A 12773-nucleotide genomic window follows, 5' to 3' on the forward strand; every position below is an offset into this window, starting at 1 on the left:
ATAAAAATATCCAGCAAGTAAGCAAACAACAATGCAAACTGGTGGATAACATCAGAAATGTCCACATTAAATGAACCCTTACACCCTGTGGCCACTTCATGAAATCTACCCACACAATAAAGAGAAAAGTAATTGTTTGCAAGAATGAAATTAAGTAAGAAGGAATTAGAAAGTGTAAAGATACATGCATGTAGCAAGTCAGCTATAATTAAGGTTTAACTATTTGGATAATACAACAAAAGAAAAAAAATTGAATGATAAAATAACTTTACTAGCAATTATAAACGTAAGAGAAAACATGTCTCAATTACATAGCCAGAGCGAGACAGCACACGAAACCAAACTTAAGGGAATAGAAGAAAGTCGGTCACAGACAGCAGGTAAACCGTTAACAGGCTCCATCAAGCGCGCAGATAAGATGAGCAAAAACTCCAGACAAGATGTCAAACAGCCCGCTACTTAGTCAAGCCACAAGATTCGATGGGCGTGTTACTAAAACCACAAGGAAACGTGACGTAATTGCGATGTGAACACGCGCAGTAATCACTAGCAGCACAGCGCGATAAATAGCTTATTTCGATAGAACTGTTCAAGATCGGTTCACAGACAGATAGCCATTTAACTGCGTTGACAGCTCACTCTACACCTCAGATTTCAGGAAGTGACTGAAGATAATTTTCCTTTCGTTTCCGAATTGTATTGCGTGCACGTGCTAACGTTAGGACTAACGGGAAATTTGCCTTTCTCATTCGAAACTGACGGGAACGTCCTTTGAAGTGGGAGCTCCCTGCCGGACCGCAGACTTGGTCTCAGTTATTTTCTTGATCCAAATGCTGCAATGGCAGAAGCCCGTGTCTCCCGATCAGGTCACCTGCTCGGTGTGTCTGGATATGCTGAAGGACCCGGTCACTATCCCGTGCGGGCACAACTACTGCATGAACTGCATTAAGAATTTATGGGATCGGGGAGACGCATCGGGACGTTATAGATGTCCGCAGTGCAGAATGGAGTTTAATCGAAGGCCCTTGCTCAACAGAAATGCATTGCTTGCTGAATTAACGGAGCAGTTAAAAGAATCAGCAGTCGGTTCTTCTCTGCTTCAGACGTACGGAGGACCTGACGACGTGCTTTGTGATTTCTGTATCGGGAGTAACCGAGGGGCTGCGACCAAGACCTGTGTCACCTGCATGGCCAACTATTGCGAGAAGCACCTCCAGCCGCACAAGAAGTTTCAGGCTTTAAAGAGACACAAACTGGAGAATCCGACTGGAAACCTCGAGCAAAGAGTCTGTTTAAAGCATCAAAAAGTGCTGGAAATCTTCTGCAGAACCGATCAGACGTGCATCTGCTTAATATGCGGGATGACGGAGCACAGGGCGCACGACACGGTGAACCCTGACGTAGAAAGAGCCGAGAAAGAGGTAATGACGTTGAATATTTTAATGTTGTAAATAAGCTTCTTATCGAGATATAGTTATACAAGTTCATATTTTTATTTAGCGTATTTCACCTTCAGTCGATGTTGACACGCAGCAGCCGTACAGCCCCAGAAGACTGGCCAGTCACTATGGACCGTGGGCGCCTTAACTATCCATCCATCCATCCATTTTCCAACCCGCTGAATCCAAACAGGGTCACGGGGGTCCGCTGGAGCCAATCCCAGCCAACACAGGGCACAAGGCAGGGAACCAATCCCAGGCAGGGTGCCAACCCACCGCAGGACACACACAAACACACCCACGGGCCAATTTAGAATCGCCAATCCACCTAACCTGCAGGTCTTTGGACTGTGGGAGGAAACCGGAGCACCCGGAGGAAACCCACGCAGACACAGGGAGAACATGCAAACTCCACGCAGGGAGGACCCGGGAATCGAACCCAGGTCCCCAGGTCTCCCAACTGCGAGGCAGCAGCGCTACCCACTGCGCCACCGTGCCGCCCGCGCCTTAACTAACGATACAAAAAATAAAAAGCTGAAATATCATATTGTCGTCAAGTATTCGGAGCCTTTGCTGTGAGTTAAGTTTGTAAGCAAGAGTGTTTTCTTTCCAAGAAGAGCATCCACTGAAAGTAAAACTGGTGCTTCCCCAGTCAAAACTGATATAGTTAATATTCATAGTCATATCTTTATATTATACTGCATAATTAATAATACAAACTTTTTTCCTTCAAAATAAAGATATTTTCTGCAGTAATCATAGCTAGGCATTTATCATGGACAAAACAGGTCAACATGGATCATCCCACAGGCTCTTTTCATAATGCTGTAGCATTTCCTAGCAACCTGAGGAATTTGCACTGACCTCTTTGTAAGTCTCTTCTCATTTCTTGTCAACATGACTTTTATGACGCCAGATACAACTATAGTCCCTACTATGAAGTCAAGTCATATTAATTTTATTTATCTCTTCGATTGTTTAGTCGAGTCCGACTCTTTGTGATCTTATGGACTTTTAGCACGCCATGCGTCTCTTATCAGCTACTGCTTCTTTAACTTGTTGTATGGTCATAATCGTGGCCTCACAAATACTGTCCAACCATCTTGCCGCCCCTTTCTCCTTTTACCCTCATGTTTACCCAGCATCAAGATCTCTTCCAGTGAGATTTCTTTTTCATATTATGTGGCCGAAATATTGAAGCTTTAGTTTCAGGATGAGCCCTTCCAAGGAACAATCAGGGTGTGTTTCTTTAAGTATCGACTCATTAGACCTTTGTGCAGTCCAGGGAGCTTTCAAGGAGTTTCTCCAACACCATAATTCAAAGGCATTGATTTTATTTCTACGTATAGCCTTGTTTTATGGTGCAGTTTTTCGCAGCCGTATTTTACTAACTGAAAGATCATAGCCTTAACTATCCTAATCTTTGTTAGTAAAGTAATGTCTCTACTCCTTGTTATGTTTTGTAAATATGTCATTGCGTTTCATCCAAGCAGCAAACGTTTTAATTTCTTGTTTGCAGTCACCGTCTGCAGAAATGATTCTTTACTGTGAAGTCAAGTCATGTCATTTTTATTTATAGAGCACATTTTAAACAACAGAAGTCAACCAAAGTGCTGTACAGCTTTCATAAATACATCAATACATAATAAATAAATACACTAAAATACATATAAGTTTAAAAAACTTGAGCAAAAAGGTAGGCTTTCAAGCAGGATTTTAAAGGTGCTAACCTAATATTAAAAGGTAGACTATTCCAAAGCTTAGGGGCAGCTACTGCAAAAGCACCGTCTCCTCTAAGTTTACGTCTAGAACTCGGCATGACCAGTAAGTTCTGGTTAGAAGACCTCAGTGATGATGGAGAGTAAGGTTGTAAGAGGTCAGTAAGATAAAAGGAGGTTAAACCATTTAGGGACTTAAAAACAAAACAGTATATTTTTAAACTAAACCCTATAGCAGGCATGCGCAACCTTTCCGCTATTGACGGCCGCACTACAGACTTTTTACTTTAATAACGGCCGCACTACAGACTTTTTACTTTAATAACGGCCGCCAGTAAGTCCAAGTAAACTTAATAATGTTTTATGATTTATGTAAAAATTTACAGATTACACATTAAAACAGAGTATGATATATCTGACAATATTCAATTTACTGGTCTACATATGTAAAAAAATGTCTACGAAACGTCATATAGGACAAAAAACCTTTACAGCAATTGTTTCAGGAAGTTTGGAAAACATCGCCATTAATGGCTTCCTTGCTCTTGCATGTTTGCAGACAGACTTGCAAAGTCAGGGGACTCGCTGGAGACCATTAGCCGTATTCCAGACTCTAGATTGCTGTCTACCAATCGGGTTCGGTACTTGCGGTGTTTGAGATTCTACACTTGCAGGAGTCTAGAGACCCCAGAGTCCAAATCGGCTTTCGGCGTCACCATACCGACCCGGCCGACAAAGATTCCGCGGCGTTGAGACCCCTTACTCGCTGGAGTCCAGAGACCCTACACCTGCACGGCCGCCATTACGTACACTTTAATATACACGTCCACGGCCGCATGCAGCCGTACGGCCGCAGGTTGCGCACAGCTGCCCTATAGTGAACTGGAAGCCAGTGAAGACAAGCTAAGACTGGTGTTATGCAATTCTGTTTTTGTGTGCCTGTGTGCCCACAGGTGTTTGCTGTTTGCCCGCATTTATGTATAGACAGGTACAATTACAGCAAGTTGCCATCTTCTTCTTCTTCATATTTTCCCACTTCTGTGTGGGGTCGATGTGCCTGACCAACGTTCTTCATACAGCTCGGTCCTTCACCTCCTCAGTCGGACCCTTTTCCTTCAAATCTTCTTTTACTTTATCCATCCATCTCCACTTTGTCCTCCCTTACTTTCTTTTCTCCTGTGGTGGGCCCCGTGTAGTGAGTTTTTAAGAATGTCCTGAGGAGGGAATATGTATTACAGGAGAACTGTGATTTATGTATTCTCTATTTATCTGAGCACCCGAGGTCCCTGAGTGGTTTTTATGGGACAGATTTGAATAATTTATTTACTCAAATATTTATCGAAATGCGGCTGCTTAGCGTTGCACTTTTGGAACACTTTAATTTTTATAGTCTTAATACATTTCTGCTATTCCTTTGAATATAAAGTCTTGCTCATCTGTTCACTTGCCATAGTCCATCTCTGTCATGACCATCGATGTCCCTAAACTGAGGGTTGTGCCCATGGCTGTGGGCACTGGGGCATCACAGGGTGCAGAATGAGAAGAATAAGCATGGTGCTTGCAGTGCTTGGAGAGGCAGTGTCCACACACGAGTGTAGTTCTGTTTCCTCACGGTGTAAAGGAGCCGCTTCTCAGGGCCTTTGTAATCCAAACTTCACAGATCTGCAGCTGGCCATCCGCAGTTACAACAGTGCAGGTGTCCAAATTGGGACAGATCGTGGTGTGTTTCCATGATAAAGCATCAGGAAAGAGTTAGTGAATGTGAGTTTAACAGAAATTATTTTGCTTCAACAAGTCAATGGTTCTGTTTAGACTCCCCTGATTTAGTGAATTCTGTTGAGACTTCCCTGATTTGTTCTGTCTCCTCCACAGTTGCAACTGGAGAGTACAAAGAAAGACCTGAAACAGAAAGCTCAGGAGAGAATGAAGGACCTGGAGAAATTAAGAATGAAAGTCAAAAGAATAAAAGTAAGTTAATTTTACACTTCATACCATCATGCATGTAAGAAAATATTATTTTCGAAAAGCCTTTGGTTTTTGTAATGTTGCATTACAATCAATGTTGTCAGCACTTTATATTAGCGCACGTCAATGAGAAAAATACCTGGAAAAAGTACACATGAATGTCAACAGTGACATTCAAAATTTAGTTTGGTGATACAGAAACACACAAGAAATGCGTCTGTGGATATCAATTAAAGCTGAATATGGAGGTGAAACAAAGGTTAGCAGCGGTCTTGATTTTATGGGACAGGATTTACAGGAACTTAGAGACTTCAAACTAAAGCCAAATCCAGTATCCCTCACAGATAAAGCAAATGCTTTCCATCTCTACTTTGAACACCTTTGTTATGGTACTTCCAGGGTTGTTGCCCTGGCTCACGTTTATTTTAGAATTATTGTTTAAACTTTATGATTATTAGTTTTTAATTCTGTTTTTTCTGTTTGGATTTGTGTCATATTATAGTTTTTATTATTATTATTATTATCATTTTTATTGATTAATAGCCACAGTACAGATTAAAGACCGGTGATTAGAGTACATATCTCTTGCCCTTTACATATATACCATCAGTGCTTTCTCTCTATATCCATGTGTGTTGGAACTAGGGAATCCCGGACATTTTTCATTCCTGTAATTCCCAGGAAAATGGGAACGGCTAAGCTCACATATATAGCGTGTAAAAGTGTAAAAATCGATCAAGAAATAATAGAGTTATAGTTGAAAATAATTAAGGTGGCGCCATTGCTGCAGCTTGCACTTCATCAGACAACAGCTTTGAACAGCAACTTGAAATTGAAATGCGTCAGTCTGTAGCATCCGCATTATCTGTGCCAAGAAACTTGCCATCACAGAATGATGACAAGAAACTGGATGCATCAGTAAAAGCTGAAATGGCGGTGTTTCAGAGCAACAGCAAGTGCGGGAGTTGTTTAGAACAAGTGTATCGGTATCTGATGACTGTGCCGCCTACTTCAGTGGAGGCAGAGCGTGCTTTCTCAGCGGCTGGCGTACTCTGCACGAAGGTGCTCTCTAGCCTGGACGACCGCACGCTCGACACGTTGTGCTTTCTACGCTCTTATTATTGCAACTAACTAGATACACGTACTTATATGACAGCAAGAACTGCTTGTAGATAAGGTAAGTCTTTTATTTGTGTCAACATATTGCAGTAGTTTTATTAAAATAAGTGTCGGTCATTCTAAAACCATTCACATGTGAGATGCCCATGTACTGTGTCATCCCCGGGTGCCCAGGATTCCTGGGAATGAAATGCGGGATTCCCAAATTCCCTGGATTGAATAAATCCGTCCGGGAATGGATTCCCTAGTTGGAACCTCTCTTGCCCGGTGGTCCCTCTTTAACACGTTCCTCTAAAGCCTCCTCCTCAGACTCTGTCGTTATTCTTGTGGCGCCTTTCTTACCTCCTATCCAGTATTGTACTTCCCACCTTCGAAGGTGACTCTCGGTGTGTGTCCTATGCCTTCATTCCTCCTTGTGCGTCTCACACTTGCATTTTCCTTTTCGATCACATCATCCAGACCACACACACAGAGAAACCTTAATATTTTATTATATAGTAGATTTTAATTAATTTAAAAAATGACATTTTTTTATTATATTAATACTAGCTGTGTAAATAGCAAGGGGGTCTTAGAAACTATTGAAATTGTCGGGGGAAAAAAATTGAAATGTCGAGATGTCAGGTAGTTGAAAGTTTCCTCTGAGTTTTTGTTTTGCCAACGTGCTTGCCTCGCTTCTGTATTAGCGGCTGGAGGAAAAGTAAAACGCATACCGGTTGCCGATGTGCTCGCATCGCTACTGTATTAGCCGCTAAGCGAGTGACTCTTTCTTTGGAGGTTTCGTTTTGCGGACATGCTGGCATCGCTTGTGTATCCTCGGAGGTGGAGCCCTTTCCCCCGACTCTACCTCTCACTTCTGGGCCGGATGGACAGAGACCCACACTTCGACACGTAGACGTTTATATATAAGATTGGATGTTTTAGTTTTGCTTATCTGCCCTTTCTCCTTAAAGTGGAGATCAAGGAGGTCAAGCCACCAGATTTATGTAGCTAGAGGGCTGTCCCAGCAGTGTAAATGGATTTTTTTGATTTATGGTTCTAATTTGGATTTCTTGGTTTTGGGACTTGCATTAAAGGCAAGGTGTCAGGACTGGGTTTCTTGATTTTGTTTTAATTAGTTATTGGCTTTTTAGGCAAAGACCTATTTTTGCTCCTGTTGTGCTTGTATCACCATTTTTTGGACATGCTTTGATTTTGCTTATTTTATGTTTCTCCCCTCACTCCATTGGCCTAATGAAAATTTAGTTGGAGCCTCATTTTGGTGTCATTGCGGGGCATTGACTTGCCTGTTAAGTTTCTGAGGCTGAACTGTGTAGTTCTGGGCAGGCGTTTTGTTCATTTTCAGGTCATTGGCGCTCCTTTTTTTGCCATTTTTGTGTTGATACATCTTATATGACTATACGTGCTCCATCCCTCTCTGGTTAAAAAACCTCTAGTGACTTAGTGGGTGACATTTTCACTGATAATCTTTAACTCTGTGGTGTATGAATGCTTTAAATTGCAACAATTATCTCTGTGCTAAAGAAAGCACAAATGTATAGTGGACGGTCTGAATGACTAAAAGATCTTTGGTACTAACTCCATTATGACCAAATGTGTTAAGAGACTGGTGCTGGGACACATGAAACAAAATATGACTAGGTGAGGGTCTAGTTGACAGTTTTGATGAAGACCACTGGGACTTTTTATCCCAATGATCAGCCTTACAGAATTAAATGTGTCAGTTAATAAGTGCTCCCTCTAAGACAGGGGTGTTGAACTCCTGGCCTTCTAATCCTTTTCTTAATCAGTGACCAGTTTTCACTGCTAATTAACTTCTAGCCCTGTTTTTAAGGATTCAGTCCTTGGAATTGATTCTTTTCTTCATTAAATGACAGCCAAACAGAAATGAGATGTGAAACGAGCCAACAGATGACCAGCTAAACTGGGATGTCAAACTCCAACCAATTCTCTTAATGAGAAGCCAATTCTTGCTGTTAATTAAACCCATTATTTAATTGCATGGCTTGTTGCTGCTCTCATTCTGCCACAGCAGACATTTTCAAAACTGTTGATTTTCTCTTTTCTAAGGACACCATCAAAATATCTTAATGACCTGAGAGTTCAGCCTTACTGACACCTGCACCTTTCTTTATTTTCAGATATTTGGTGATGGGCACAGTTGAGCTGGTCTTGTGTTGGCTTGCTTTGGGTCTCATTATTGTTTGACTGCTAATTAAGGAAAAAGAAACAACTATGGGGCCTCCTGAGTCAAGTTAATTAAAACTGAGGCAAAAAGTTAATTAGCAGCAAGAACTGGTCTCTAATTAAGAAGATGATTAGAATGAAAACCTGCAGCCACTGCGGCCCTCCAGGATCGGAGGTCGACACCCGTGCCCTAAGATATTGTTTCTCAACCTTTCGCAGTCCAGATTTTCTTTTTTAAGATTACTTAAGACCAATTAGTGTCTGTGGAGTCCCTCTTGGTGAAATGAGCATAAACGTTGGGATGGAGGTTAAAAAAGGAAATCCCTGTACTACATTTTTGGAAACATTAATAATAATAATTCTTTGCATTTATATAGTGCTTTTCTCACTACTCAAAGTGCTTAGCAATTGCAAGTTAAGGACCTTGCTGAAGGGCCCAACAGAGCAGAGTCTTGTATGGGATTCAAATCGGCAACCTTCAAATTGCCAGTGCAGATCCCTAGCCTCGGAGCCACGACTCCCCCAATAAAAAAATATCTGCATTGCTTTTCAAGTCTCTGAACATGAAGTCTTAAAATTTTGTGGAGCTTATCCTTTATGGAAATAAAGGAGTACTTCACCCATAAATATATATATATATATATATATATATATATATATATATATATATATATATATATATTTTTTTTTTAATGTTACTCAACCCCCAGTCTTTGTAGTGGCAGCCGTGATGAATGTTTAATCTCAGGTTTTCATGCAGAATGGAGAAAAAGAAGTTTATGGTATAATTGATGGCCATAGTGACTAGTCTTGTACAATGTCAAATGATGGAAAAAAGAAAAAAAAAATCTCACTTTAGTTGTGGTGCATGATTCATATGTGTATTATACAGTCGTGATATTAAGAATGGCAAAAATGGCTGCTTTTGTTTTGATAAAATAGTGGTGTATTGTTATTTCAGCCTAATGGGATTGACTTTTGGACTTTGGTCTTCAGAAAACTAGCAGGTGGTTTATGACTGGGTAATGGGCATAATGACTGGGTAATGGACTGTGGATTATGTAACAGGAGGTAATGCGAGAGTTCTCCCCCCCCCAAAATGTCACAACTGGAAAGTATATGGGTAAGTTACATAAAAAATCATTTTTGGTTGAAGAATTATTCATTTAAATGTAGAAAAGGGACAGTCCGATCCATAATAATAAAAATGTGTGATGGGCTGACCTTAGTCAGCCAGAGAACATCCTGTGCAGTCAGTAAACCAAGAGGTTAGTGGAGTGTGGGCAGGCGTGAACCTTGTATTGGAGGAGAGCTGAGAAAAGTCTGGTAACGACCCTTCAAAAAAATCATCAAATGATAATCCGTAGGCAGGGAAAATGATGTTAACCAGAAATCAAACCTGGAGGTGCTTACCGGAAATATCAGTAATAGACAACAATTACCAAATGTCAGATTAAAGCCACAGAAGGACAGATTGACATGAATGTGGTTGAAATCAAGAATGCAATGATCTCTGGCTTCCTCCCACTTTTCAAAATCATGCAGATTGTGTTAATTCTGGATGTGTACACAAGTACTTCTGGTGATGAACTGGAAATAAGCCTGGGGATGATGACCAACTTGTGCTTGAGGCTACCAGGGAATGGACTGAAGGATGGATAACTGGAAATTATTTATAACTTGATTAACACTGATATTCAATGTCTTATTTGTTATTAACTGTTTAAAGAAATGGTCACTAAGCAGTATTATGCTTCTCTTTTAATCAGAACTCTGCTAAGGTAGAAATAAAAGAATATGAGAGGATCTTCACTTTTCTGGTTCAGTCCATTGAGAGGCTGAGGTTAGAGTTGATTGAGGTGATTAGAGTGTATGAGAAGGGAGAAGTGGGAATGGATGAATATCGCATAAAGCAACTACAGAAGGAAATCGAAGAACTGAACGGGAAAGACACTGAGCTGGAACAGCTCTCAAAGACAGACAACCACATTGACTTTCTTCAGGTAACATCAATGCTTCTGAATAACTTGAGAGTTCACCAGACATGTCATTGTCTTTCACAAAACCTTTTGTGTTCCCTTTGCTCTCTTCATGTAGAAGTTTCCATCCAAATGTGTCCCATGTGAAGATGAAGTCCAACCCTATATTGACGTTGACAAAGATTTCCTTCCTGACGATCTGAGGAAAGATCTTGATGTACTAATATCTAGTCTGAAGGAGACCAGCTGCTGGGAGCTTGTACAACTCAGTCAGTTTAGTGAGTTGTGTGCTTTTGCGTGTTCCGGTGTTCTGGGGAAAAGGAAGAATGAACTTATCCCAGGGTGGGAGACAAAATGTTTTCTGTACCAGTGAAACTTACATTATGCTTTTCTCTCCTTGATATTTTCAGCTCCCTCTTACATCTTGGAGAACGTGAGGAGCAAAAGTGTGAAGAGAAGTGCTCTTTTAAAATGTAAGTCAGTTTGTTTTTATTGAGTCTAAATATACTGAAGTGTCCGTGCTTTAATTTCTACATGAGGAGGACTGTCCCTCTCTACTGAGTTCAGTCCCAGGGAGCTGTCATTTGACAAAGGGAGACGTGGTGGTGTGGTGATTAGCACTGCTGCCTCATGGATCCTGCATCTGGACATTGTCTCCCTACATGAGTCTCTTCCGGATTTTCTTGTTTTCCTCACACACTCCCAAAGACACATTTTTTAAGTTAATTGGCCATCCCAGATTGGCCCGTTTGTGTCTGAAGGGATGCTGTGTTAAGCTGGTTTCCTGACTTGGGACCCAATGCTGATAGGACTATTGGTTTAAGTAGCTGTGACAATATTCTGTCGTGTCAGTTTAAAATGCAATACAAAAGTGTATAGCATTTTAATTCATGTCATAGATGTTGTGTCAAAACTAAGAGCAAAGCAAACATATTTCATTTCACTTGGTGGCTGCTCAGAGTGCATTGCATTTGGATTCAAGACCAAAATTGAATATAATCAAATAGCCAATCAGTGTTAAAAGATGGAGGTGTTAATAGTCAAGGTAAAAGGAGTTGCAATCACAAATGTTCAGCTAGTACTAATAACGACAAATGGGGAGGGATCTGACGTCTCATTGAGTAGGTGGAACCTGGCAGTGTTGATTTCATTTTCTGCCGTGTCGACTGGTTGCTGGATTGTACCAAGTCTAATAGAAGCAGCAAAAGGAGAAGAATTCCTAACTTCTACAGTAACATCCATAGAATGCATTAAAAAGTTAATGTCCCAAAAAGCTGCAACATGCGATTATGTAGACCATTAACCAGGGTTTCCATGCACAAGTATTCCCCTAAATATGATTTGTAAATTCCTGCAGATGGGGTTGACAGTACCTATTTCTAAACTTCTTGATGTACTGGTCAGAACTATCAGAAGAAGAATGATATATATATATACACCAGAATTAGGGCGAAACACATGTCGCGTACTCTTTGCATTATTTGACAGTAAAACTATTTCAACCATTCTATGATCTGCTTCTCGCAACTGAAAAGAGGGCACCGTGGCGGATGTTAGCCGACTTGCTGACCAACCACAAGCGTTACCTGGTAGGTAACCACCCATACAATCAGATTGTGATTTAGACTACGAATGCCGTGAATATAATTACCCCGATCTACATGCTGTCAAATAAACGAACCACACGCCGTGGCGCAACGTTAGGGGCATCGCCTCTGGCGCTGATGTCCGAGGTTTGATTCCTGAGAGGGAGTGCAGTGGAGTGTGTACGCCTGATGAGCCCAGAATGAGGGGCGAAACACGTGTCGCGTACTCTTTGCATTTATTTGACAGTAAACTATTTCAACCATTCTATGATCGATGCCCCTAACGTTGCGCCACGGCGTGTGGTTCGTTTATTTGACAGCATGTAGATCGGGGTAATTATATTCACGGCATTCGTAGTCTGTGTCACAGTCTGATTGTATGGGTGGTTACCTACCAGGTAACGCTTGTGGTTGGCCAGCAATCTGCTAACATCCGCCACGGTGCCCTCAGTTTGTGAGGAGCAGATCATAGAATGGTTGAAATAGTTTACTGTCAAATAAATGCAAAGAGTACGCAACACGTGTTTCACCCTAATTCTGGGCTCATCATGCGTACACACTCCACTGCACTCCCTTGCGGGAATCGAACCTCGGATGTCGGCACTAGAGGCGAAGCCCCTAACATTGCGCCACAGCGTGTGGTTCGTTTATTTGACAGCATGTAGATCGGGGTAATTACATTCACAGCATTCGTAGTCTGTGTCACAATCTGATTGTATGGGTGGTTACCTACCAGGTAACGCTTGTGGTTGGCCAGCAATCTGCTAACATCCGCCACGG

The 12773-nt window shown here is 41.4% G+C and overlaps 1 protein-coding gene across 1 annotated transcript in view; it reads left to right on the forward strand.

Annotated features, from left to right (window-relative positions):
- Positions 1-543: 543 nt before the first annotated feature.
- The window catches only part of LOC114662977 (tripartite motif-containing protein 16-like), a 29012-nt gene continuing 16782 nt past the window's right edge, over positions 544-12773 (forward strand). Inside the window, exons 1-5 of the mRNA XM_028816727.2 lie at positions 544-1421; positions 5030-5125; positions 10198-10431; positions 10526-10685; positions 10818-10880. Of these exons, the coding sequence (XP_028672560.2) occupies positions 831-1421; positions 5030-5125; positions 10198-10431; positions 10526-10685; positions 10818-10880 (1144 nt within the window). The 5' untranslated portion in view covers positions 544-830. The remainder of the gene's footprint in view (positions 1422-5029; positions 5126-10197; positions 10432-10525; positions 10686-10817; positions 10881-12773) is intronic.

Source organism: Erpetoichthys calabaricus, chromosome 12 (genome assembly GCF_900747795.2).
Source record: "Erpetoichthys calabaricus chromosome 12, fErpCal1.3, whole genome shotgun sequence".
In the NCBI taxonomy this organism is placed as follows: Eukaryota; Metazoa; Chordata; class Cladistia; order Polypteriformes; family Polypteridae; genus Erpetoichthys; species Erpetoichthys calabaricus.